Source organism: Polistes dominula, unplaced genomic scaffold (assembly GCF_049000335.1).
Source record: "Polistes dominula isolate Pdom_NZ unplaced genomic scaffold, Pdom_raw_medaka contig_24, whole genome shotgun sequence".
Lineage (NCBI taxonomy): Eukaryota > Metazoa > Arthropoda > Insecta > Hymenoptera > Vespidae > Polistes > Polistes dominula.
The window spans coordinates 2,602,867-2,630,052 of record NW_028301150.1 but is presented as its reverse complement, the minus strand read 5'-3'; the positions used below and the strand labels follow the sequence as shown (position 1 = coordinate 2,630,052).

At 31.1% G+C, this 27,186-nt stretch overlaps 3 protein-coding genes and 1 long non-coding RNA gene across 11 annotated transcripts; 1 reads left to right on the top strand and 3 right to left on the bottom strand.

Annotated features, from left to right (window-relative positions):
• Window positions 1-356: 356 nt before the first annotated feature.
• Window positions 357-4,387, bottom strand: LOC107064811 (xylosyl- and glucuronyltransferase LARGE2s). Of its 2 annotated transcripts, XM_015317876.2 has the most exons (11): window positions 4,253-4,387; window positions 4,041-4,165; window positions 3,561-3,744; window positions 2,705-3,249; window positions 2,491-2,640; window positions 2,094-2,396; window positions 1,753-1,952; window positions 1,542-1,683; window positions 1,356-1,486; window positions 1,111-1,203; window positions 357-892 (listed from the first exon to the last, which is right to left on the bottom strand). In XM_015317876.2, the coding sequence occupies exons 1-11, from the start codon at window positions 4,329-4,331 to the stop codon at window positions 760-762; spliced, it is 2,085 nt and encodes a 694-aa protein (XP_015173362.1). In that variant the 5' UTR covers window positions 4,332-4,387; the 3' UTR covers window positions 357-759. The 2 variants fall into 2 exon arrangements, with proteins under 2 accessions (XP_015173362.1, XP_015173364.1); XM_015317878.2 differs by lacking the exon at window positions 4,253-4,387 and having other exon boundaries at window positions 3,561-3,755.
• Window positions 4,388-5,538: 1,151 nt separating this feature from the next.
• mesh (sushi domain containing 2 mesh) lies at window positions 5,539-13,285 on the bottom strand. Of its 2 annotated transcripts, XM_015317901.2 has the most exons (16): window positions 12,638-13,274; window positions 11,634-11,875; window positions 11,363-11,550; window positions 10,958-11,273; window positions 10,716-10,884; window positions 10,377-10,637; window positions 10,087-10,280; window positions 9,868-10,013; window positions 9,521-9,802; window positions 8,902-9,371; window positions 8,485-8,759; window positions 8,123-8,397; window positions 7,908-8,059; window positions 7,652-7,834; window positions 6,087-6,237; window positions 5,539-6,009 (listed from the first exon to the last, which is right to left on the bottom strand). In XM_015317901.2, the coding sequence occupies exons 1-16, from the start codon at window positions 13,035-13,037 to the stop codon at window positions 5,919-5,921; spliced, it is 3,795 nt and encodes a 1,264-aa protein (XP_015173387.2). In that variant the 5' UTR covers window positions 13,038-13,274; the 3' UTR covers window positions 5,539-5,918. The 2 variants fall into 2 exon arrangements, with proteins under 2 accessions (XP_015173387.2, XP_015173386.2); XM_015317900.2 differs by lacking the exons at window positions 5,539-6,009; window positions 6,087-6,237 and adding an exon at window positions 6,248-7,464 and having other exon boundaries at window positions 12,638-13,285.
• Window positions 13,286-13,535: 250 nt separating this feature from the next.
• On the bottom strand, window positions 13,536-17,480 carry Pop2 (CCR4-NOT transcription complex subunit Pop2). 4 transcript variants are annotated; one of them, XM_015317879.2, is made up of 8 exons: window positions 17,339-17,384; window positions 16,834-16,928; window positions 16,363-16,570; window positions 15,545-15,712; window positions 15,306-15,465; window positions 14,945-15,221; window positions 14,727-14,867; window positions 13,536-14,625 (listed from the first exon to the last, which is right to left on the bottom strand). In XM_015317879.2, exons 3-8 carry the CDS (start codon window positions 16,451-16,453, stop codon window positions 14,497-14,499), a joined length of 966 nt encoding a protein of 321 aa, XP_015173365.1. In that variant the 5' UTR covers window positions 16,454-16,570; window positions 16,834-16,928; window positions 17,339-17,384; the 3' UTR covers window positions 13,536-14,496. The 4 variants fall into 4 exon arrangements, with proteins under 4 accessions (XP_015173365.1, XP_015173366.1, XP_015173367.1 ...); XM_015317880.2 differs by lacking the exon at window positions 17,339-17,384 and adding an exon at window positions 17,262-17,307; XM_015317881.2 differs by lacking the exon at window positions 16,363-16,570 and having other exon boundaries at window positions 17,339-17,480.
• LOC107064814 (uncharacterized) lies at window positions 17,475-19,192 on the top strand. 3 transcript variants are annotated; one of them, XR_016178367.1, is made up of 4 exons: window positions 17,475-17,581; window positions 17,686-17,858; window positions 18,486-18,671; window positions 18,761-19,192. It is a non-coding gene; the product is annotated as an uncharacterized LOC107064814 (long non-coding RNA). The 3 variants fall into 3 exon arrangements; XR_016178368.1 differs by having other exon boundaries at window positions 17,567-17,581; window positions 17,665-17,858; XR_001475526.2 differs by lacking the exon at window positions 17,475-17,581 and having other exon boundaries at window positions 17,633-17,858.
• The last annotated feature ends 7,994 nt before the right edge of the window (window positions 19,193-27,186 follow it).

Here is a 27,186-nt window from a genome sequence, read left to right as displayed (position 1 = left end):
GAAAAATAATAAGAAATGGAAAAACCGATTTTAACCGATAAATTTCGGTACCCAATTCTTATGACTGTTAATATCGAGAGATGTTTTTTATGTCAATTTTTTAGTAATATTACTATTATTACAAATACTTACCTTTATTATTTTATATAATACGTCATTGTGTATTCATCGCCATCATCATTATCATCATCATCAACATCGTTGTCATTGATGTCTCTAACATTATGATTGAAACGATTTTACGTTTACATTGTTACTACGTCATTTTTTTTCACATTTATTTATACAAATGTTTATACTATATTATCATTTGATAAAAGATCTTGTTCTTTTTTGTAAGAGAATACGACGTCGAATTGTGTAAAGTTCGGTATATAATTTTTAAGTGAAATATAATGTTTAGTTAATATAAGGAAGGCGCTGTATATATTATACATATTTTATAAATAAAATATTTAGTGTAACTGTAATATTACGATATTGTACTGAAGGCACTGCTCTGTACACACCACTACATAGATTAAATTTTAATAAATATTTCCCAACCCTATATATAAAAGTCGACCATAAAACGATTGATTTTGTTTTTTTAAACATTCTCTTTTAACCTTTCAATAATAATCCAGGAAAAAATAGAAAATCATTTTATATTAACTTATAGAATGTACATATATTATATATATTTACTCGAATAAGAAAAATATTTCTCGCGTTCTACGCACGTCGTTTGAAAAAAAAAACATTTACATGTAACACGTATCAATGAGATTTATTAGCAGGTCCCACGATTTTTTCATCTTTGGTTATAATTCGATTGAGTTTCGAGAGCGCATTAGTGCCATATTTCCTTATTAATTCGTCGACAAAATTGTCTTTTAATTTTTTTAAACACCTGAAAAGTAAATACTGTCATACTATATAATTATTTATTAAATGTATTTCTAATTCCAGGAAATTTTAATAAAATATCATGGTCTCAACGTAATTTATGATACCTATTAAAGATAAGTATTTAAATATTATTGAAATACTATAAAATATCTGAGATCTGAAAAATCGTAATATAATCTTATTTTTAAAAATTAATATATAATTAAATTTATATATCACCTTCTATAAATTGAATCAGTTCTAAATTTTCCAATGTCTAGACTTGGAGCATGTGGTCGATGAATGATGAAACAGTCCGGAAGAACAATAAACCTATAGAAAATGTCAATTTCTATTACGTATTCTTTATCATACTTAAAATGTAGAACACGTTATAAATTACATAACGTATATGTTTTGAAAAGTTAAAACGTGAAGTAACAAAATGGTTAAATTTATTCTCTAATTAAAGACAATTATCTTACTTATAATCGAGTGCTGTAAGATGAGTGATGTAAGAAACTTTGTTCCATCCAAATCCAATAAATCGCGTATCGTACTTCGGTGCAATTTTGGGGACTATAATGTAAGGCTCAAAATCAGGCTCCCAAGAAACCTAAAATAATATTTAACGAAGATCATAATTTTTAAGTAAATTCTATTTAACTTACTTCATAAGGTTCAGTTGCATTTTTCCATAAACTATAATTCGTTGCTGCATGACCTTGAGTCCAAACGTGATAACGAAATGTATAAAGAATACCACGTCTAAGAAATTTTAGAAGCTCTTCTTTATCAACAGGAAACTTAAACCTAAAACGTAAATAAAAGTGTTAGCTTATTAAGTTTCACAGGTTGATATTAATTAAACGTAAAAATCACCTATATCGTTCCGTTTCAAAAGCCGGTACGATTAAGGCTACATTATGTATTCGTTTTTGTATGGTCAATTCCTTGATATGCTTCATAATATTTTCATATAGGCCGTATTGTGGTAAGAAATCAACATCAAGTTGGAATATATAAGGCGTTGATACATATGACATAGCTATGTTTCTTAAATAATTAATTGGATAAAGTTCCTAAATATGAATACATATTTAACATGATTTCTTTTTTAGCACTGATTATTAATTATTGAAATAATAAGAAAGAAATGGATCGACAGTTAAATACAATTATATATAAAAAGTAAATAAATATTATTATAATAATATCTATACCCCTTCTTTATAGACAACGTGATAAGCAATATTTTTCCTTTTTCGCAATTCCGATGATCCTCGTATATATCCCAAAAAATTTTGAACTTCGGCATCGGTAAGATAAAGTGCTACACTTATAGTTCCCGGCCAATGTTTCGAAAGTTCTTCTAAAAGAGGCACTCGTTCTATACTGCATTGAGTGGCTAATACAACATCGGTAGGCATAAATATATTATATTCATATTCAAGAATAAAATAATGTGTTCTGTACATCATCCTAGCACCTTTGGTAAATTCTCGACAAGAATCTGATTCATCATACTAAAAAATAATTAATCGTAAGAATGATACTATGTAATTTTCATTGAATTTTAACTTATGTTAAACTTTCCTAAACAATATAAAAACAACTAACTATTAAAACATTTTTACGATTATCACAACCGAATAAACGTTTTCGTAAAAGATTCCCATCCATCTCTAAAAACATTCTATGCCATTTAAGGAATTCATCTGCGTACTTGTTATTTACATCCTGTTTCCGAGGTGAATTCCAATGAATTATCTGAAAAGACAGAGATCGATGAAGTTATATTATCATCATTGGAATAAATATCGCAGCAACGTACATTCAAACGATTTCCTTTTTGATAGCAAGATTCACTAGTAGCATGATCACTTAGTTGAACATTCCAGGTACAATCTATCCTAGCTACAATATCCGGATGTTCTTTAATAACAGCATTTATTATATCTTGATCAGCCAAAGTGGTCTCCTGTATAGAACCCAAGACCCTCTTCGTGGTGGTCACCCACAAGTCTCTAAACTTACTAACGCGCAATCGGTGTAAGTGCATCAGCATGACGCCAGTATTGAAGCCTTTACCTAACGCTGGCCAAGGTTGTTGACCATACAAAAAGGACTTTAGATACCACCGACTTTGATTTTCTACTAAGCCTAACGTTTGATTAGGATTAAATTTCTCGAACATTTTCCAAAGGATAGTAACATCGTTTAAAATGGTCACGTCAGTATCTAGAACGAGTATCTTCCTTTCACCCATAGCCTCAGGTAATATTAATTTTAATAGGCCGTAAACTCCGGAATAATGTCTGTTCGGTATCCATGATACCTTCGGCACCCATTTTTCGGCACGATAATATGATACTTGGACTGCAATCGTTAAGTAAATCGCTATTAGATTTTCATTTAATAAGTTCACTGCTTTTATGATCGTTAGGGTCGCTATTCATGGCTCAGACTATAATCGAGTAGATCATTTTAGAAATTATTCTTCCTCTTCGTCAATTTTCAATCTTTTAATATCTCATTTTTATTTTTGATTTCAATCAAATACAAAAATTATATATAGATGCACAAAATACATGAAACGCATAAACGATCTAATCATGAGTACAGCCTTAACCTTAAGTCATATTAAAATTCTGTTGTTTTTTTTTTTGCAATAATAAACGTTTACTGACCACTCGGTAAGTCCCATGTTTTAAATAATGTTATCAGAGTTCTTTTTGCTATTTCGTCTACGATCAAGTGGAAGTGCAGTGGTTTCGTACGATGATATAAAATCGACTTTACTACTGTTACCAATGAAAAGGTTGAATTATATCCGGCACATACCATGGCAATTTGTACTAGCTCACACTTGACCTTGAAAGGAACTACATTTAATTCATACTTCTCAAATTTGTTGTCAATTTTTTTTATTTCTATGACCCTTCGCACTCGCTATGAATTATTTCCAATTTTGAAATCTAATCGAACTTTTAGTGCTGTTATACGTACAATGATAAATTATGTGAATGATTAACTAAAAAATACGGTAAATATTAAGTAAAAATTTCATGTTTCATGTGAAATGATTTCAAATTGATCATTACTAATTGCAAATCTTATTTCCGTCAATACTTTTCGAGTGCAATGGGTTTCATTTTGAACGAATTTACCTCTGACCGATTATTTGATAATTGCTTGTTCGCGGATAATTTTTGTAAATTATTCTTTAAAACATCAATCGTGATTGATGGAATATTTTCTGGCTTTTCTGGAGTGCCCGTCTCCATAGAAGGAACTGTAAAATTATAATTAAGTACCCATATGTGTATCCTAAGATGTAAATGTAATATAATAATAAGTAAGAAATCGTGATATGTATTACCATTAAGAAACAAATATAAGTAGAAAAATACTAATGTTATTAGAACGCTAAATAAACATCCTAACCATGGTCGAACCATTGTAGTATGCCAAACATATTTAACAATACGTCCTATGGTGCTGAGTAATTTAATGTTAGAAGAATTTGATTATCTGTAGAAGAAAAAAAACAATTTTTCATAAACAATTGGAAAAAATTAGTAATTTATATTGAAAAATCTAATGAATTAGTTATACAATCTGACTAATATATAAAAAGTCATATTTTAACACACCCATAAAAAGTTACTTCATTTTCTTATAATACATCAATAGGTAAAATTTATAAAAACTTCGTATAAATAAATATAAATAAAAATAATAATATATTAAAATAGAGAATTAAATATAAATGTAACTAAAATTTGTATATATGTATAAATATATAAATATGCATCAATGATACCAATTTTATATTTGTCGGCTAACACATGTTCGTAAAACATTTGTTTGATCTATATATAGTACTGACTAGTTCACACAAAGCTCGGCGGGATGTATAGCTTTGACAGCAAACTGTATGACACTGTTCGACATGCGCGAGACAAACAATAACAATTTTAACAATACAAAGTTGAAATGGCACTAATTATTAATAATGATATAATTTTGTACATACCTGTCTTTATTACGATAGATCAGTAATTCGTTGTCATCCAAATTATCTCATAAATTAAATTAATTTTTGTAATAAAAGTAACAACGTTTTATTCGAAAATTGTTTGCACGTAAAATATTATAATAACATTCATAATTCGTTACTGGCCACCACAAGCGTCACATTTATATTTTACACAACTGTAACACGGCTAGTATGAACAATGTGCGTCACAAATGAAATAAATTATCGTAATTACTCGTAACAATGAACAACCGTGAAATAACGTGCATCCTAAACAGCTCGAGAGTGAGAGAGAGCAGGAAGCCCGACGTAAATAGTTTAATCACTGACTACCGGAATGGTAGATCGGGCACCACATTTAAGATACGTTTGAACGCAACTACTAACTCAGTCGATAATTCTACTTTCATCTGTGTTACATTATACTGCCGCTAGGAGGTGTAAATTATTACTTTACTGATAAAGACAAAACAACGATGACACTATTTCCAAAATGATATGTAAAAACATGATTTTCTTTTTTTTCATATATTTCTTATTGTTTAAACATTTTATTTATTAACAGCAACTTATGATCTAAAATATTGTCATATCATTTATAATATTACACATTTTGATTATAAATTAAAAACCTTATGTATATTTATATCTAATTTTCTACACTCATAGATCTGTTGCATTTAAAAAAAACAAACAAGTAAAAAAGAATATTATGATGGGTGGTTATTATTAAATCATGTTATTATGATTTTTAAAATTTCCAAAATGTATACGTCTTTTACGAAAAAAAATTATAAGTTAAAATTGTATTACTATAATTGCAATATGAAAAGTGATAACGCGCGCTTATTTCATTTAAAATGTTATCGTGCGAATATTAGATCTGTCATATTAATATTTTAATTAGCTATAAATTGAATGAATTATTGTTAAGAATGATTATGTGAATGATATGAAAAATGTGTTGATTTGATGCAATGATAAAAGATATTGAAAATTATTCATTTTAATTAATTTCAGTAGCTTTGCCCGCATATGTACTCGAATCATCGTCTTCTTCAATCTTTCTAAGCCGTTGAAGTTCTAAATTACGTGCTCTGAAAAATCCGTTAACGTAATATGACGATAACTTTTTACAGTTGGATTACATAGATTTAAAAGATATATTAAGTACCTTGAAAGTGATTCATCTTGTTCTCGCTCTTCCCGGCGTTGTTTAAGAGCTCTTGATGCGACGCAAACTATTATGAGTATAATGGGAACTATACTAGCAAGTACTATACCAGTTGTAATACCAGCTTGTCGAGAACTGTATTCCTGTTGACCTATGTGATTAAAAACGAAAGAAAAGAAAAAGTCAATTGTAATTCGTATTACTTTATGTGACCGATCAATTTCAAATAGAAGATAAATTTGATGAAAAAATCTGAAATAATAAAGTTAAAAAGAAATAACAGGATTGAGGATAAAAGAAAATTTACAATGGCTTTGGTGGAAACTTCCATTCCACTTAAAATTGTTTGTGAATAACTTTAACGTACTGTTCTATATCGATAATCTGTACATGCATGTGGAATAGAAATTTCCTGATTGTATAAAGGTCTATAAAAAATTTATTGAGATATATTTGATACAACGTCTAGAAGAGCTTACACCGTTTTTTTTTTTTTTTTTTTTACAATTGCTCAGTTAAATAATAAAATATTTGACGCTTGCCATTTTATTGTTAAATCATGTAAATTGTAATCATATAACGCGTGATTAAATTTTGTAGTACAGTATACCTTTTGCATTTCTATTCCACAGCACATACAAAATTATTACTTTTTTAATTATTTCTAATGTAAAATAAGAAATAAGATGTTATGATATATATAGATATATAGATCTAGCAACACGATGAAATTGATTATAATCTCGAAGAGCTATGGAAACAAGATGAGCAAAGAAAATATCATGAAATGAATATTTGAAATATTAAACGCGAATGTTACTTTCAGTTCTTACAACGAAATATTTCATGAATATAAATATTGATTATTTTTTTCATTCTTGTCAATTTACTCTCTACTTTAATGGATATGAATGATTTAGAAAATTTCACACATCGCTTTCTCTCGTAAGACTTCCGGTCTTTTGAATGGAATCTACGGTCGAGTCAGATTCGGTTGGTGAAACAGGTTCTTTGAGATCCCAATCTTTGTCTTCAAAATCGATGTTAGGTCTGTCTGGTAAAGGTTCATTCGTACGATAAACTCTGTCATAAGAACGTCGTTTCTTTGTACCACCTAACGAACTGAGACTACTATCGCTAACAGGTGAAATTGGTCTATCGTCCATCTTTAAAGGGATTGTTTGTTTCATCAACATAGAATCGTTATCTATACCCGAGCTGCGTTCGGAATAACGCCAAGATTTAGTAGAACTTCCATTAGATCGATTTTTTCTCATATAAACAAAAGCAAGAACGATACATAATGTAGCAGGGATTAACATAGCCGCTACAATGCCGAAGGTTGTCCATGCGGTACGTTGAGCATATTCGACTTGACCTACGTATTTCATTTGAATATTAACAAATTTATATTAACGTGATAATTATTTTATCGCAAAGCAACAGTATTATATCCATAATGAAACTTCTTGAACGTCTACTTTCTTTAAATTTCAAATGGATTTGGAATATTAGAGATTCATCAAATATATAAAAAAGAAATTGATCAAAAGTAAAATACTTACGAAGGCATTCAGTGTATCCATACTCCGGAACGTTCCATCGTCCCTCTGGTGTACATTCTCGACGTTGATCTCCAACGAGTATAAAATCTTGGTTACACTCGAAGCTTACTTTGGCACCGGGTATAAAGAGAAAATTGGTTTTTCGACCGAAACGCGGTGTTTCCAATATACCACAAGATATAGCTAAAGAATAAAACTGTTGTAAAGATCTTTAAACAAATTTATCAGAATATAATTTTCTTACTTTTTTACTTACTTCTCTTATCGTTTATTGCCTTTATTTGCGTGTAAGTATCGTAATAATTTCTTGTGAAATGAGCAAAATCCCGATTAAGGGTCATCGCGTAATCGTACTTGCATTGATACGAGTCTCCACACAAAGCGTTAGCTCGTATTCGATCTTCCGTTCTGAGAAAATATCGAAATTTATTATTTATCTTACAATAAATGTTTTCTTAATTCGCGACTCACCTATTGGGTGGTATTATTTCTTCTGGCGTTCGACGAAATTCCGGTATAAACCTTCGATTAGCAAAAAAGGTCGAAGTTCTACCAAACTCCCTTGTGAATAAAGCAGCCCCTTTACTTTCCACTTCCTTGTCCTCCAATAGCCAATTCATCGCGAAATTCTTATGAATGTCTTCAAAGTTGTTTAAATTGCCGACAGATGCCATTTGACCATCTGGGTTGGTTAAATCATCGGTAATATCGTGACTCCAATTTCCGAACAATCCTCTGGTTTTATTCTATAATCCATTCATTGTATTTTAATATCCAATATCCAAAATGCTAGTAAAAAATAAAAGCTAATAAAAATTTTAAATTTCAATTACCATATATGACCAGGGAAGATAAACTCTAGCTGACATGAAGCCTTCATTCTCTATAACTTCGACACCAGCACCGGTATCCATCATAATTATAACTTCGCTTTGATTTAAAATGTATGTTGGAGTATAAACAACTACACCGGGAAAATGTTGAAACTTTAAGGACGGTCTGTCAAAATAAACGCGTTGTTTATCCGCGAAAACGTCTAAGCGGTATCTCCATTGCGAATGTTTTTGTCGTAATCGTACCTCAATAATAGCGGAATTATTTCCCCTCACTCGTGTAAACATGGAAAAAAGTAATGTTAAATTGCATGCCCAAGTAAATAATGTTTGCTATTAAGTTTAGAAAAAGAATTCCATGATATAAATAATAATTTATCAAAATTATGTCTGTCATTTGAATAATAAAATAATTACCTGCAATCGATGTCAATTTAGTGGCATTGACAGGTCCATAAAAATTTCTGTCAACTTGCTCGAATCTAGCCTGAACATCGAGCTTGTCTCTCAAATGATCTACTCGTAGTAATACGAATTCTCCCATTCCATTAAACGTGTATTCCAAGCCATCAAACGTAATAACGTGTGGATCACCAAATACCGTTGCAACGGCCGGAGACTGATAAGCGATGCAGTCCTGCGAAGGACGTCTCTCAAATCTGAACGTTTCACATCCGACTGCCTGTTCCTCTTGCCACAGACAACACAAGTACATAGGAACCATGTCGTGATACCATTGCGAGAGAGTTGGTACTTTATTAGCTTCATTCCATGGGAAATAGCCTAAATTATGCGAACGACGTGGTCGCGAGCCCCATTGCTGATCGTATGTGAGCATCAAAAAACCATTTTTGTCGTAGCAACATTGTTGTTCCGAACCATACAGACTAAAAATAAAATATACTAATTTTAACATTTTACATTAACTATAAATTTTTGTATGATTGATCATATTTAATAAAATTTTATAACATTTTTTTCATATTACCCCGATAAGAATTTTGAAAATTCAATAACAAGTGTCGATGTTACTCACTTTGGCGCACCAGTCCTCACGCAATGAGTCGCATGATGATTGTAATAGCAATCCGGATTTGAATCCTTATCGCAGTCGAAGTCTGGCATAAATCGTCCTTTATCATACAAAGCATGTTCCAGAGTGCAAGGACATAACGTAATTTCAGCGGCAAAATTTTTCAAGTATCTGTCATTCATAATCCATCTATCGCACATTCTTTGTGACCAACGAGACCCATATAATCTTTCCCATTGTGGACCAAAGTACCAAGCTAGTGGAATCGGTTTACTCCATAAAACACTGAAAGAATTGGATCGATTGAGTTTTAACAAATGTTTTTGTCAGACTTGTCATTTTTTACTTACGGCGAAAGATTAATTCCAGAATATTGAGCCGGATCTGTTAAATTAATCTTTATAAATCCGAACACGATATCCTGTACATCAGGATTGTACATATCACGATAATTTGCTGGTCTAATTGTATAACTTCCTGTATTAGTATGCGATATCTGAAATTTCAATTAAAGATTCAAGACTTTTCAATATTTATTCAAAAATATCGTAAAATGTAAAAATAAACACCTCAAGATCAGTAATGAATTTTAATTCGGGAGTAGTCTTTGTTTCTCTGTAACCCCATAACGATATTTGAACACCGGCATTTAAATTGCTTGTTAAATTGTATTGGTTCCATGTAATTTTTATTTCCGCAGGATCGATTTCATGAACAGCCGTATTGGTGAAAGAAATTTTTTCGGCAGCAGTAGCAGGTGTTTCTGTATTATAAAATGTTCAAAATGTATCAAAACTGAAGAAAAGACGATTAATTTTTTTTTAAATTAATTATTCAATTCAATGACGATTCAACTTACCAATGAAATATTTTCCCTTCCAGTTAAATTTTCCGCTATTTCCAATGGCTACTTCCAAACGAACATAACCTTCGGCTTGTACGAATGGTTGAACGCAAATAGCACGATTTCTGTCTACGACATGACCGATCACCGTGACCGTATCGAACAGACACCTGATTTTCTCGGTCTCATTGAAACAAGGTCCAGTGATATTGACTACTGTACCACCCAACATGTTTCCGCTCTCAGGAGCGAATACAAGAGGCAAATGAGTACCGGCTATACCAAGGAATAAATGATATAAATAAAGAAATTCGACAAGAAGAAATAGCTTTTTTATTTACCATTAATCCTTACCTATATCCTTGTTACAAGTACCTAGCATTATTTTCTCATCTATTCTAAAAATGTGACGACCTGGAAAACCATTGGCCCATCCTCTACCCGTTAAGTCTCGCACAGTGGACGTTTGTGAGTAAGGTTTATATTCGTAACTTTGTGTACCATTACCGGCATTAAATCCAATCTAATTAAAAAAAAATAATATCGAAACGTCTACTCACAAAAGAAGATTTACGCATTAACTTTTTATTACTTACAAATGCAGGTACTCCACCCTCTCCACCAGAACTGTCACCACCAGCTGATGTATGTGCAGACCATTGAATATCTAGATAATTGAATATTGCGTATGTGAAAACTTCATCCGTAGCTAGAACCATTTGAAACGTATTTGTTTTATAGAGAGCATTATCGAGACCACCGACAAAGGAAATATTCTTCCAAGTGACAATAATGGCATGCTTTGGGTCAAATGAATCAGAGCCAACAACACCTTGACGAATATCCCACTTGACTCGTTCTCTCATTTCTACGCCAAATTGATCCGTTCTTTTCTGTAGATCTCTTTCGAGTCTAAAATCAAATCGATTTCGATAAAGACAGTTGAGGATTTGTAGTTTGACGATTTTTCTTATATAACAAAATTATATCGTTTATTTTACCGAAAATAGACGCCAGGTCTTCTTTTATCAATGTCAGTTGGCCTAAGTTTTCCTATACGACAAAGACTGAAAAATATTCCGATAAAACTAGGATCGTTTCTTTCGGGCCAATCCTTGATTGGAAAGACCAAAGGATATGTGTAATGATCTGGAGGATCGCTAAACTCTAAAAAACCATTGACGGTTACCTAAAATATAAGAATTATACTAGTTATTAATATTTTCTTAGCAAAAAATTCTTATATCGAAGGAAAGAGAATTAAAATCGAACCCTGGTGTAATTGAATCTAAATCCGAAAAATGGTAATTGAAAATTAAAATTCTTGTGAATGATAGCTGTGGATGCGTGAATATCTGTTTGATAATCTCCATTATCATTGTCACCTCCTTTGTCAAAATACCAATACATAAATTCTGATCGAATTTGTTTCAACCTCGCTTCAGTGAGGACATAATCGGGAACTGAGTCATCAGGTCGGGGTGCATATCTATTGGCATCCGGCAAATCTGAGTCTGCAATCACACGTTAATGACACGTTGCAAGATGATACTGTTACAAATCTTACGCAGTATCGATTTTAGGCAAATAATTTCATATTTTATTTATTACAATGTTTTTATTTTTATTCATAGAGATATATTAAAGATAAAATTTTAATATTGCAAACATTTTAACCAGACTTAGCCCAAAGAAACCAATCCATTTACTTCATATCGTACTAGAGAAAGTATCAAATATTGTACTATCGAAGAATCAATAAACATGATGAAAGATTGCATGTCTTAAAGCGCATTTTTTTTTATTTCGTATTGTTGACTACCGTTCAATTTTATAAATCGAACGAAATAATGCTTCTTCAACGTGAAGTGATATTTTAACATAATGAATTTTGAAAATGTTTCCTAAAGTATACTTCTATACTTACGAAACGCTTAAAACAAACGATTCGAATGAATCACCCTTCGATTCACGTTAAAATGAGTAACTGATAAGGGATACGATAAGCTACGATATGACTGTCTTACCTTTTCAGCCAACAATACGAGTTACAATGTAATCATTCATACGTTTTTATAGGTCGTTATGAATTGTTTTTAAAGGAAAAAAAGTACATATTTAAAAGGAAAACATAAATATTGTAAAGGAACTAAAAGTACAAAAAACAACGATGAAGAATTTATTTGATGATCTCGCTGCGTTTATGTCTCCATTTTTTTTTTTTTTTTAGATTATTTCAAGAGAAGGGTCACGCCCATCGATAATAAATTACTCACCATACCGGACATATTTGCTGCTTCTTTCACCACCTACCCTACCAGATATACCCATCGAATTTGACACGACTTCCTTTTTCGAATCCTCGAAAACGAAAGGATCATGTTTGAAAAGTTCGGTATCGGGCTTTCCCTCAATTGTCTCAATTTCATTTTTATTGCTTCCTGCAAGATCCTCCAATTCGGAAGGAACCGATTTCTTCTCTTCTGTCGCAGCTACGTAATCTTTGTTCTCCGTTGATTCAGGAACGTTCAGTCCAAAAGCACTCTCGAAAGTCTCATTTTCCGTTTGTGCATTGATCCCACTTAACAATATCGCGAAAACATAGAGATGAATCGTTATCGTTGTTAATTTGCATGGGTTCAAAACACCTTGAAACCGCGACGCTCGAACCTGCATTTTTCGGTGAGCGCAACTTAAACGAACAAAATAGTCTACTAAACGAAACGATACTGTACTGAGATTCGGGTAACGAGTTGTGATAACGTTCCTGATATCATCGACTCTTCTATGATAACGTACAGTTATCTTACTACGAGCAGGTACATTAAACGTATCGTTCAAACTAAGAAAAAGGAAGGGATCGGTATGCCCTACTTATTGTTGAAAGTGAAAATACTATCAAATCTTTTTTTTTTTCAATCGGTTATTTGATGATATTTCTCATTTGATCATAATCTAAAAATACTTAATATAATCTTGAGTAATATATTTGAAAAATTATTAATAAATTGAAAAATTCCTGATGATTCGAAAAAATAATTATACCATATATATCATCGATATATATTTTTAATTCTACAATCTTCTAGTCGTAGTAATTTTTTTCTGTTATCTCTTAGGATTACACATACACATATCTATGTTTAAATCGAGATAAATTAATGGACATAGCAGTGAATTATCAGACGTGAAATTTATTTAAATGCCTGAAATTGTATAATAATATTTACAAAAAGAAAAATCTTTATGTACGATCGATTTGGAAAAGTACCAAAGTTTTGTTTTATTCTCTTTGCAGGTAACGAGTTTTACAATAAAACTTGTAGTATGCATTAATGAACACATACGTACATAATCGGTAAAGATTCGTCGATCGTTAAGAATGATTTTGTTAATAACATTGTTTTTTATCCGAAAAAGTAATGAATACGTAGGAAAACTACAGTCCCTGTAAGTTAATTATAACTGGTCTCAATACGATCTATAATGAAATCGCGAATTAGATGATAATTTAATAGAGGAAATTAATTGTATGTTATTGTATTTATAAAGAATTACTCAGGATAAAAATGTAACGTAACTACAAATGCATATTTATATAATAAATACATCTACTGAAAGTAGATCGTTACACTTAAACACGCTGAAAAAGTTGACACGTAGCGTTATCACTGCCCGATTCTTGAAGTATTCTTTCCACAGCTTACCAAAATAGTCAAGGAATCTATAAAAGTCTTAAAAATAGAAGGAAATGCGAGTCATTTTTGTACTGCAACTGTATCTTCTATATCAATATTCTCACAAATGTTTATAAAGAAGCTATATTACATTTTCTTTTATGTTGCACGATATGATAAACATTTTTTTTTTTTTCGACCGATTCTATGTATCACAGAATAAAGCTACGAAAATTGCATGAATTAAAGGATACAAAAAAATTCACAAATTTAAACAAAATGCACCTAGATTTTCGTATTAGTCAATAATAATCTGTAATCTACAATGGTGATCTTTGAATATTATAATGTGGATATGAACTAGATGCCCGTTCAGTAAGTGAAAGGATCTTTTGTAATATTTTATTTTTAATGCAATGAAATAATCTGTTGCAATTGCGATGGAGCAAGTTTTAACATTACGAAGAGGAAGAATTATCCCCATTACTGTCCATATATCCTCCAGAACCATTTACGACAAATGACGTTCCCAAACCGTATAAATGACCACAATATTTTGCATCGTCGATGTTGTCCTCGAAAAACATCTAAAATTGCCAATAAACAAAAAAATAAATAAACGTAAAAATGATTTTTCTAAAAAAGAAATCTTCATTCAAATGGAATATTTCTTAAAATGATAAAATACCTCTCGCATTTTAAAAAAGACCATTCCAGTAAGAAGAGAGTCAGATCCAGCTTGATGCTGTGGACCGACTCTTTGTATTTCCAGTTGTTCCGCTACTTCTTGAAGACCACCTTTCAAGTTTTTGCAGGATTTCATTAAGTACTAGATAAAAAAAATAAATTCATTATTTCTAGGATTCTAAAAATTAACTATTAGAGAGACGATTTAATTCTACTCACTTTTACATCATATATGGTTGGAAAATATATCCTAAGAAGTTCAAAAAATTCACTTTCCTCCTGCGGCAAGTTTTGATCAGTAAGTAGTTTTAATAGATATCCAAAATCGTAACCAGAATGAAAAGACAGCCATTTAATATCGTCGACAAGGACAATCCCTGATGTCATTAACAGTTCAGCAAAATCTAACGGGTCAATACCCTCTTCTTCGTGTTTTTTAAATTGTATGCCACTATTTTGTAGCATATCTATACTATCTTGTGCATACATGTCTTCCCTAAAAGAAATATACAATTATACAATTATTTAACGCTTTCACTTAGATAAAATATTTACAATCGTTAGAAAGTTGAATTCTTACTGTAAATTAAATTTGAAATTGAACTGCCACGTTGTGTAACTACCACCTGGCGTATTACCCGATTCATCGAGGAACGTGAGACCAAGTTGTATTATTCGCAAAAGATCTACGTTGCATCGTAGCAATTGGTACTGGTAATCGGCGCTTGTTCTAAATTCGCCTTTTAAAATATTATAATTTAAAAATATTTTTCTTAAATACAGAATATCAGATGGTTATTAATGATTTAACTGTCTTACCAATAGGCCTTGCTACTACACCAGGAAATTCTGTGTCCATAGCAATATATTGATATTGCTGCACAACTTGTCGAATTGTACGAAATTCCTCCTCTAAATTGTGTCCCCAGACATCTCGTATTCCACATTCTTCATTACTGGGCATAGTCGCCCCACCCTTCTGCTGCCCTATAGAGTTAGACAAGCCTATAAATTTCTTCTAAATTGATAATTTATTTTTACATTTATATTCATATTGAGTTTCTTTTTTTTTTTTTTTTTTGTTTGTTTTTAATCAAATCAATGTTAATGGTTGACATATAAAAAGATTTGGAATACTATAAATTTGATATAGCTCAAGATATTAAATAATTAACTTGTCAATAACGTATAAGGATATTTACAATACTATCTCAATTGCAAATACCTATATGACCAAGATATTCCTGGTTGGTATTGGTTACGTGTAATTTCCTTCAGTATCATTATTGCATATCATTATTTAAAAAAGCCTTGAGTGAGCATTAACTCTTGAAAGCATACTTATAATATCTATTAGTAATATTTAACAAGGACAACATCTATAGGCAACCACAAACCAACCACAAATTATCATTTTTTTCATAGTCATAGTGAAATAAATGTATGCAAAAAATGTTAAGGTGTATGAAGCCTATATAGCATTATATAAAAATCAAACTATATTTAACACAGATTTTGAAATGTGCAAATAGTAGCATTACTCTCCAATATATTTATGTAATATATTTACTTGAATCTAATCAATATGTTTTTTCTATTTCTTTCCAGATACTAAATAATTTCATATATAACTGCACCTTCTAATGATTGTGCATTCTTCGTCGATTCTTTGTAAAGGAAGACCTTTTTTTGCAGCGATTGATACTGCACATTTGCCAGGAGCTTCATTGATAATACTAATAGTTTACTATATATAAAGAGATTTCTACTTCACACATCTTCTGGAATGATGCTTGCAATATCCACTCGATCCCCAAGTGCTTTATTTATATTGCTTCTTCACTCCTGGAATACGTATTCCCAATACTCATTATTTTGAGATTATATAATTGTTCTTTTATTTCTGGCATTCTCCATTAATTCTATTACTAAATAATTCTAAGTATTCAATTTTCAAGTGCAATACTCCTCAAGGCATTATTTAAAAATACCTTAACTATATATCATATTTAATATTTTAGTATAATATCTAATGTGTAGATGATATGCAAAATTGCTTTTGACATACTAACATATTAGACATGATTAATTATTAATGTTTTACACACCAGTGGCTGAGGGCATAAGGTTAGATATGTTTGTCGTCACCAGATCTACACTTATCCACAATATCCTCCGTCACGGTCTTTCTTTCTTCATAGTACTGTACAAATAAAGTTATTAGGTATTGACTGATATAATAACTACGATTAAAAAGATAATCTATATAAAAACACAGTTTTCTGACAAAGTAGATTTCACAGCAAAATTCACCAAATTCTTATATAAATACGAAATTATTTGAAAATATATTATAATCAAAAGAAAATAAATATAATGGCATAAAACGATAAAATAATTTCACCATAAAATGAAAATAAATATAATAACAAATTAAAGTCTAAATAAATTTGTCTATAAGTAGGTTATGTGTTGGAGATGGATCAAGTATAATCATATAAAGTTGAATATGAATCAATCGTAAAATCTGTTATACCTCCTCATATGCACTTTTTATGGCACTATCGTATACTAAATAATAAACTGAATTAAGTTTTATAATTGTTTTTAAACCTTTGAATCTTCTGTGACAGCATGAACAGGTTAAGCGAGTTTCTTACAGTTTCCAAACTCAAAGCAGTCTAGTTATAAGTTATAAGCGTGAAGAGGCGTTGTAGTCGCTAGTTACTTATTAATATGAAGAGATACAAATCTAGTTATTTTTTGAGAGATCAGAAAAGTAAAGTATTACTACTTTCAAAGAATATAAGAAGTTCACTTATGTTAGTTAGCACCGGGATCACTAGTGGGGGATAGGTAAAATACTATATTCTTTGATAGTATTGTAAAGTTATTTGATAATGCACCTTTCTTTGATGGTTTGTACCGTTCTTTGATAGTATTGTATCATTTATTGATAGTGTACCGTCTCGCGTCAAGTATCTACTAGCGCCTCCTGATGGTCAGAGTACTAACAAAAATGAATTTTGTTATGAGAAAAATGGACCTGTGAACTTTATGTATTCTTTAATCTTACAATAAGAGTAGTCAGTGTCTGGAATCCCGATAAAACAGTTTTGTAAGGAGTATTGAGGTTAGAAAATAAAATTTGTTTTCATATTTACATTCAGTTAACATAACTCTTTACTTACATGTCTATATTAAATAGGTAAAATAATTTAATTATAAGTGTAATTATGATAATATATTAATAATAAATAAAAGGAATGTAATAATTTCCTGTATTTGTTTTTCCTATAGATATGTTATGTCTAGTGTATAAATAATTTGAATAAATAAATTTTTATTTTTTTCTTATTGCATAACACTGCAATCTTTTATTAATAAGCATAAACATAAATGATCTAAAGAGTTCATACTTTATATTCTATTTATACATAAATATTAGCAATAATATTATGAATTTGTATATAAATCTTAATGCTCATTAATAATTAAATAGAAATCTAGAACTGCTTACATCATTTGAGAAGTACTATTTAGACTCGTAGTTAAATAAAAGTCATTTTAGTGATAGCATTGACATATTGCAAGTAAACTTTGAATCCTAGATCAAGAAAAAATATTTCAAGATAAAAGTCATAAGATTAATATTTTTTCTATTAATCATTTATCTATTTTTTTTTATAAATATAAAAATATTCAATATAATCTATTGTATTTTTCTACAAAAATAAATTATTATATTTTCTTATTACAGTGTCTAACTAATTTGTCATCGTCTGATCACAACTGGCCTATATTTTAAACAACTATGACTGGATGGGCATACAATGCATATCAAGAAAAATATTTAATGTTTTTTTTTTTTCGGTGGATATCAACCTTATGAGAATAATTTTATCACGCTAGAAGAATGTGAAAAAACTTATTACATTTAACAGTGGTATGTATATTTTATTTCCTTATCATTTTCATTTAATAATAAAATATTTTTCATTTCAGCAAGTGATATTGTATTATTATTGTTTTTAGGTGCTGATTGCTATAGCATTCCTATTTGCAATAAATAATCTATATTTATTTTCATGAAAGAACAAATGATACAAATATGTGTTAGAAATATGTAAATCTTGTTAACAAATCTTGGAAATTATTTTTCAACTCGAGAAAACGAACATTAATTATGATGTAATCTCATGTATTTTTTAGAGTAGTGTGGTATTCAACAAATAATGCAAATTATAATTAATAAATAGGAATACGAGGATTTTATAAATAAACGAGACAGAGAGAAGCAAATAAATTTGTACAAGATATTATATGAATATTTTTCTATATATTTTATTGTATTCTATTATATTTATTTTTATTGAAAAATGAGAGATTTATAATATTAAGCGTGACAATGTACATGTATTTACAAATCTTTTGAAATCAATGATAAATATATTTTATATAAAAATATTTCGGATACAATTATAAATAAATTTATTATATTAATGAGTTTAAAAATAATTTATTTAAATTACTGAGAACAATTTTTGAATATATATGAAATTAATAAACTGTAAAAGAGATATAAGAGAATATCTTTTTAATGACTTTATAAACGTTGTACGTTGAACGTTTCAAGAATTATAGATAAAAGAGATAATAGAGTTGTTTCTACTAAGTATTTTATATATTGACTTATAACGTGCATTTACGATAATCGCATATGTTTATTATTAATATCTACAATAAAAATAGTCGCCCTCATTCTACATCTAATTTATAAACAAATTGAACAGATATAATTTAAAAAGAATCATAAAAAAGATATAAGATTACGTTCAATGTTACTTATCCGGTAGATTTTTTCAAATTATCAAACTAATATTGATAATCACCGATTGGCCTTGAATAATAAATGATTATGTTAATAACTGAATAATAAGTTCGTGGAAAATGTGTAGTTTTGCTTCCCGTATGTTACGTTATATAACAACAATTTATTGCCAATGAGTGTAATTGTTGATTAAAAAAGTACATATTCTATACGTCATCAATGTAAATATAAGAAAAGATAAAATTGCGAATACAAATACTATATTTAGTGTTCGTTTAAGTGGGAATACCATACTGCTTTATGGCTCAACTGCAGTATATATAAATAAGAGAAAACAGATAATAAACCCGCAGTTAACAAAAGTCAGTTTGGCGATTGTATCCGTAGATTGCAACTCTGTTCTAAAATTTTAAATCAAGTAGGACAAAATTTCAAAATGAAAACTAAAGTATTAGTGCTATGCCTATTTCTTATTTGTTCTCTTTTCTATGAAAATTCAGCTGTTAACAGTGGTACGTATTTTTTCCTTTTTTGAATTATTTCTCTATGAACATCTTTTCAAACATATTCAATACTACGGAAAATGTCGCATCTTTTTACCACTTTTTTGGAGTTAACAACACACGGTTTTTATTTTTCCGAACATATCATCCATACATTTTATTAAACGTATCCATGTTGCTTTAATTTAGTAATTTAAAGGGAACTAGTAATTCAATATTGTGTTAGGTCGTTGACTTATTACTATACTTTGAATATATGAATGAGTAAAACTTTTGTGACATAAATTCTTGTTTTTTCATAAATACAAATCACACTACATATGTATATACTATAATGCTTACCAGCCTGTAATGAGCCCGTAAAAGTCGGCCCGTGTAAAGCAGCCATGCCGAGATGGGCATTTGATGGGTCACAATGTAAACAATTCACTTATGGTGGGTGCCAAGCTAATGGAAATAATTTTTTGACGAAGGAAGATTGCGAAAGTGCTTGCAGTGGTAATTAAAAGTTGTACGTATTGGTTTATTACTCAACATTCATTGTTAATTGTGAAATATTTTTCATTTCAATGAGAATATATTTTTTAGGTTCATCCTATTTGTTGTATACGCTCGTACCATTCTTATTATTAAGTGATTTATATTTGTTATATAATGGAGAATACAAATGATATAAATATGTAATTAAAAATATGTATAAATCTTTAAAATAAATTTGGAGAAATAATTTAAAGGTTAAGGAAATTAATATTAGGTGTTTGTAAGGTCTTGTCTTGGCTAGCCCGTTAACAAGGGCGCAAGAGGAATTCATTGGAGTCAAACACGACTCCACCAAGCACATGTAACTATCTTGAATCTTTCCTTCCTGAACATCGTACATCCTTCGTAAAGAAGCAAACTTGCTTGGTTCGTCTTGTCAGTCCCCATACATGGGTATGCCTCACTAACGATTAGATTGAATTAGGTTGGAAGTGAGATCCATTACTGCTACATCGCCTTATACTTGTTTTAAGGACCTAGACTCTTGATATAGAGAAAATAAGAACTATTCGCGGCATTCCTAACGCGGACGATTCACTTATCCGTTCGATGGTTTATGTGTCACGTCGTAAATACGATCAAAGGCTTCATTTTGTCTGACATTTCTTAGTATCAAGGAAAAGTTCTCTAAACCAAAAGCATGACACATCCATACACTCTATCTCTACGTCCATAACTACTTTCCGTTAACATTAATTCTAAATTATGTTGACCATTTACGAAGTAGTAAACAGTTGAGTATTACTATTTTAGATGGTTGTTTCATGCATGTAGGATGGTATAATACGAATTCCAATCGTTCATATCTCATGTATTTATCATGATTATAAATCCCATCATTTGTTTTAAATGTTTTCAGAATCTGACGTCGTTATATTTTAAAAATCGATACCACTAAATTTGCATTATTTGCCATATAAGGTATTTTTCTATAACTTTGATAAAAATAAAAAAATCTATGATTACAGCTTTGTGGTATATTACATTTAACGTGTACAAGTAACATTAACTCTTCGTTATAATCAGCATACATATCCATAATATATACAATAATAATTTCCATACGATTTTCTCTTGAATATGGAAAGAAATATATCCTTTGAAGTTATCATATGGCAAAACAAAAATGTATTCAAAACGTTTGATTTTGCTACAAATACAACAAACAATATTTTTCATAGGCATAGCGAATTCGTTTGTGCAATATCCTTTTTTCGAAGGATAACAAAGATAGATGCAACCTCGAACGATCTATCTCCACTAGGGAGTGTGGTGATTTACATACAACAAGGTACCGCAATGATTGCTCTCAGAATATATTAACCTGCATGCTCCAGATAAAGGTAGATCGTTGTACTCGGCTGGACTTAAACGTTTACTATATCGTTGCTTAGCACGTAGAATACTAAGTCGTAATGTAAGAAAGTGACATTGAAGAAATGAGAGAGAAATAAGGTGTTTTCATTATTACTTATTTAAGAAAAATCAGCGATCATTTATCTTTATCTGTCAAGTACCCCTAATTATCTGACGCCAACAAAAATTGTCTCTTTTTTTTCTTTTTATTTTCTTTTAATTCAGTCTATAGAGATTCTTTCTTATCTTAATCTCGTTCTTTCATTCTATCTTTTCTTTTTTCTTTCTCTAGTCAGTTACAAACTCCTTTCTCTCTCCAAGACATTCTCCGTACCCTTACATTGTATTTCTTATCAGTACCAGCTTCAGGCAAACGTACCCCATTCTAGACTCCATCATATTAGTCCTTATTATCTCTTTGTTCGTTGCTTATCGTTGAAGAATGAAAATGAACTAAGAAGACCGCAATTGTGGTAAATCGACGATCTGAATAATACTATTAACTATTGCATAAACGGATCAAGTTTTATAAGATATAAGAGATGTATATATATATATATATATATTTATGTATATGTAGAATTTCATCAGTTATTCATGTGTTACTTTTAAAATTATCGAAATTATATTCGAAACTTTATAGAATTTTCAATACCTTAGATTATTCTCACCGATGTTTAAATAAAAAGTTTTGGAATTGATTACGAGAGTTGGAGAAAATAAAAGTGGAAAAAACCTTGATGAGTCTCTGGAGGAATCATGGTTGAATGTATATATATATATATATATATATCGAAGATAAAGAGGTGCCACTAAATTTATGAGTTATGAGTTTATACAAATATAAAACATTGGGTTAAAATAAAATTGGAAACATAGAGGTAAAATGTTTGTTACAAATTTTGCAAATATAAAATTGTGATTGTATTCTTTCCTCTTTAGAATTGCTCTTTTCGTTTCGACTATCCATTGCGAATATAATACTCCCTTTATTGAAAACAATATGAATGATATTGACGATAATGGGATGACATGCTTGCACATATTGCGATCAATACATATTAGAATTTGATAAACATCGTTACTTGGTACGCTTTTATTCGTTGTAGATACATAATATATTAATGCAGTAATAAAATATATTTATGTATAATATGGATAAACAATATATTCATACGCTAGTGTATTTCGATAACGGTTACTTGACAATAATATTATACCGTTGGTTAGTTCATAATTTTTCGGTATACGAGATCGTATAGTCTGGCGACGTCTGTTTAAAATGGACTTTCTTTATCTGATCAATAAGGACATTCGAAATTCATTCTCGCGCGAATAATGAAGACTGGCAGAACGAATATTATATGCGAATTGCTATTCCCAACCGATACGTCGTATATAGGATGGGGACGAGACGAGGTCGACCAGGGAAAATGGAAGTATGCATTTTTATGTAGGATTAAGCGACTATGTTTTCTCCAAAATATTTGACGTAACCAAGGAATATTAGATAAATCCGACAAATTGTTAACGAAAATTTCAATGTTTCAAATTCGAATACTTATTATTAAGCCTTTACCAGGGAATGACCTAAAGAATTGTAAGTAGATTGGCGAGTGATGAGATTTGGATGTGATTAACTGGAGGAGAAAAGGATAGTTTAAGTTAAATTTGATTGGAATTCTAATACAATAAAGATAGATAATTAAGAATGAACGTAAGACGCTTACCTTTTTCTATAGCTGGTGTAGTAGGCTTCTATCTCTGCTTCGATCAACAGCAATAAAATAATTCTAATTATTTGTGAACGATGCGACGTGAGTTCAGAGAATATTAGTCATCAGTTATCTTAGTTTAAGTAATAAAATTATATTGGGTTACCTGATATAAGCTTTAGACGAGGAAAATATCGAGCAGGTAAAAAAAGAAAAAAACAGTCCAGAACGAAACATTTAGAACTATTAAAAAAATTATTGAAATGAGTTCGTTGAAAATTGCTCGTAATCTGTCGATATAATTATAATTCGGATTAGGATTTCTGTATAATAAGAAAAGTAAATAATTTCTTGAGCGGTGGCAGTATGATAACGAAGATAAATGAAGGATGAATCAGCAGAAAAGGAATAACGTAATCCGGGAGTAAGTTCGTTCGAGGTTTTAACTGTCACACGTGCTTCCCCTTGATAGTCGATTAACCAGGATGCTCGCGAATCACGATTTATACGGGAAACGCTCCACGAAATTATGGCCTCTCGGATTTCCGTAATGCCAAGATTTGCTGCTCTTGAAGCCACCTAATCCAAGCGCATGCCGGAAGATCCTCTTATCTTAGGACCACGCTCTTCGAGGAAGGAGAAAAGGGGAAGAAGGTTGGCTTGGAGAGGCAAGAAAGTAAGACGATTACATTAGGTGTATAACGCAACGTAAAAACTCTTAAGCATGTGGGAACATTACACGAAAGAGTATACCTCTAATTATGCTTTATATTGCAACGTCTTGCAAGCCGGCAGGTAATTACGCAGAATGTTCTTCAACATCCTCACCACTCGTCTTCGAATCCTTCGATGGGATCTACATAATCACAAATTCCCAGCCACGTTCGTTCTTTTTCTTCTATTTTTCTTTCTTTCATTTTTGATCTTTTTACTTTTTTAGAACCGGACGTCGAAGGTATCAGAGGTAGGTCCGTAATTTCAGAAATAGCTATCGAAACGGCTAAGTTTTTGTGGCGTTCTTTCAAGAAAACAAAAGTTCGGAGACGCCCTGCGCGAGAACTCTGGCAATTTCTGACTTCTTCTGTCCAAGGTGAACAAGTAGCCACCTGCTCGATTACGATCCTGACAGTATAACCTTCGGAATCATATTATCTCCTGCTAGACGATCCAAATCCGAATGACTAATAGAGAAAACGATACTTTTCGATCTCACCTTTTTCAAATTTAAACCGATAATCCATCGATAAGTTCTCGAAAGAAATATTTTAGAAACGATTTAATCCTTGCTATTAATGCAAATTCCATGGTTTTAATTTAACGTCAAATAGTATTAATATGCAATTATTTATCGTTAGACGATCTTGTAGTGTCGATTTCAAAAGACTTTTCTTCGGTGGGAATCGATATCTCGCGAAAAAGAAGCTACACGTTCCATGGATTTATTTCTAAAAGATAGATCTTGATTCTCTAATCCTGCTAGTATAAAATACCCAATATGAAATGTCCAGATGCTTCTTCGATGCACGCGATCACGATTTCATGCTTGAATCGATCGATAGATCGACTTAGATGGGAGTAGACGTTTTCTTCTTTCCCGATCGCAGAATATCGAATAACTAGATCCTCTTAAAATGCGTGCTTTCAAAATGCGAATAAAAAAGAAAAAGGGATAAGTTCAAACGTTCTATTTTGCATCTCACTCTTCCATTTTCTCCTTTTTCTTTTCGTGGAAATACTAGAAGGCATAATAATCGAACTGCCAGAAAGATAAGAATGGATACCTGGAAGATATTAAATGATCTAAGAAAGATACTTTTTTACCTTATACTAAATTTCAAATAACCTATAGAAGTCATCCTATCTTCAAAAGAAGAAAAGTAATATCGATTTTGAGCTACATCTCCCCAGCTTGATTTCAGATTCCATCCTATCGAGTTTAAATCTTTTCCTTTCACGATAAAATAATCGGATCTGGTATTCCCTATCGATGTAATAAAATTTACCCAATCGTAACATCTGAATGAATCTCTATGAGATTAAAAACTATTACTTCCAAAGTCATGGTGAAGTCAATCATCGTCTTGTCAAAGACTATTTAAGAATTTAACGTCGTTCTCTTTAAAATTGATAACTAGCTTTTAGTAGAGAGGGATAAAGAGAGAGAGAGAGAGAGTGAGACTGTATGTATGTGAGTGTGACTGAGAAAGAAAAGATCTATACTCTTTCCGAAGTTCTCTCTCTCTCTCTCTCTCTCTCTCTCTTGATAAGAACTTCGAGCGAGTAGCACTTAGAAAAGGTAAGAGTCTGTTGATGCATCTTATGTCAGAATATTCTTCAAAGCATCACATCGAAGATCGATTCGACGGCATTACTCGACGTAGATGTAAAGGGAGAGTCCTTAACACCAAGCTGCTTGATTTACTGCTTCCTCTTATATGGATCGCGTCGTTGCTGCCACAGCTGCAGCAGCAGCAGCATCAGAAGCAGCAGCAGCAGCATCAGAAGCAGCAGCAGCAGCATCAGAAGCAGCAGCAGCAGCAGCAATAGTATGGAGGCATCTGCGGTAGGAGTCAGAAGAGAGAGAGGAATAGGAGTAGAAACGAAGACAGTAGAGGACCATTTCAATGTAGAATTGTGCTGAGTTCGTGCGGGCAAGGTGACGTACGAGTGATTTGCATGCGAGTGAGCTGCGAGAAAGAGACAAGGATGTTACGAGAGAGAGAGAGAGAGAGAGATAGATAGAGAGAGAGAGGAAGAGAGATATAACAGGGCGGTTAAGCCACTCGACGCCGTGCTGTGTCCGACCAACTCGGTGGACGATAATTAACAGGTTCCGTAAACGCTCTACGAAATCGACGAATCTGAGCTCCATTCTATTTCTAACACAAACTATTATATATACCTTCCACATAGTAGCCCCGAATAGAGGCCGTAAGGCTAAAGAGTGTTTACGATTCGTTATTGCTACTATCCCGACAATAAATTTCAAGCCTCCGGCCACCGCCATCGGTTTTAACGCCGACACGAATCACGGATTAATAGGTACTCTTGATATGTTATATATCTTCTCTTTCCTTCTATGGCAAAGAGAGAAAGAGAGAGAGAATAGTTGCGAGACAATTGTTATGTGATAGTTCTAGAATAGAATTTATATATGTATGTAGGTATTCGTTATCAAATGTGTTACGGTTCTCTTTCACAAACGACGGAAACATCTCGTGTGATTTTTGTTAACTCGTGTTTTCCTTACAAACAATGCTTCTACGAATATCTAAGTCGTATTTTATGTAAAATCTTTGGTGCAACTGTAAGAGATATCTCTTAGAATTTATTTTAAAATGTCAAATATTTCGATCATTGATTTGATTTTTTTTTAAATAAATATATATGGACAGTTTGTCGAACATTTTGTTCCAAATCATGATTTGATCTTAATTCTTTATAATTATTGTTACTACTGTACAATTATTGTACTACAAATACATTGTATTTACGTACAATGTAATTACGATATAA

Coding starts and splice junctions, on each gene's coding strand:
- LOC107064811 (XM_015317876.2), bottom strand. CDS start 4,331: ATGGTTCGACCATGGTTAGGATGTTTATTTAGCGTTCTAATAACATTA. Junction 1,487..1,541: donor ATGCAACTGAACCTTATGAA/GTAAGTTAAATA, acceptor ATATTATTTTAG/GTTTCTTGGGAGCCTGATTT. Junction 1,204..1,355: donor CTTACAGCACTCGATTATAA/GTAAGATAATTG, acceptor CATTTTCTATAG/GTTTATTGTTCTTCCGGACT.
- mesh (XM_015317900.2), bottom strand. CDS start 13,037: ATGCAGGTTCGAGCGTCGCGGTTTCAAGGTGTTTTGAACCCATGCAAA. Junction 11,551..11,633: donor TTAGATTCAATTACACCAGG/GTTCGATTTTAA, acceptor CTTATATTTTAG/GTAACCGTCAATGGTTTTTT. Junction 9,372..9,520: donor GTGAGGACTGGTGCGCCAAA/GTGAGTAACATC, acceptor TTTTATTTTTAG/TCTGTATGGTTCGGAACAAC.
- Pop2 (XM_015317879.2), bottom strand. CDS start 16,453: ATGAAGCTCCTGGCAAATGTGCAGTATCAATCGCTGCAAAAAAAGGTC. Junction 15,713..16,362: donor GAATGCACAATCATTAGAAG/GTGCAGTTATAT, acceptor CTAACTCTATAG/GGCAGCAGAAGGGTGGGGCG. Junction 15,466..15,544: donor TGTAGTAGCAAGGCCTATTG/GTAAGACAGTTA, acceptor ATATTTTAAAAG/GCGAATTTAGAACAAGCGCC.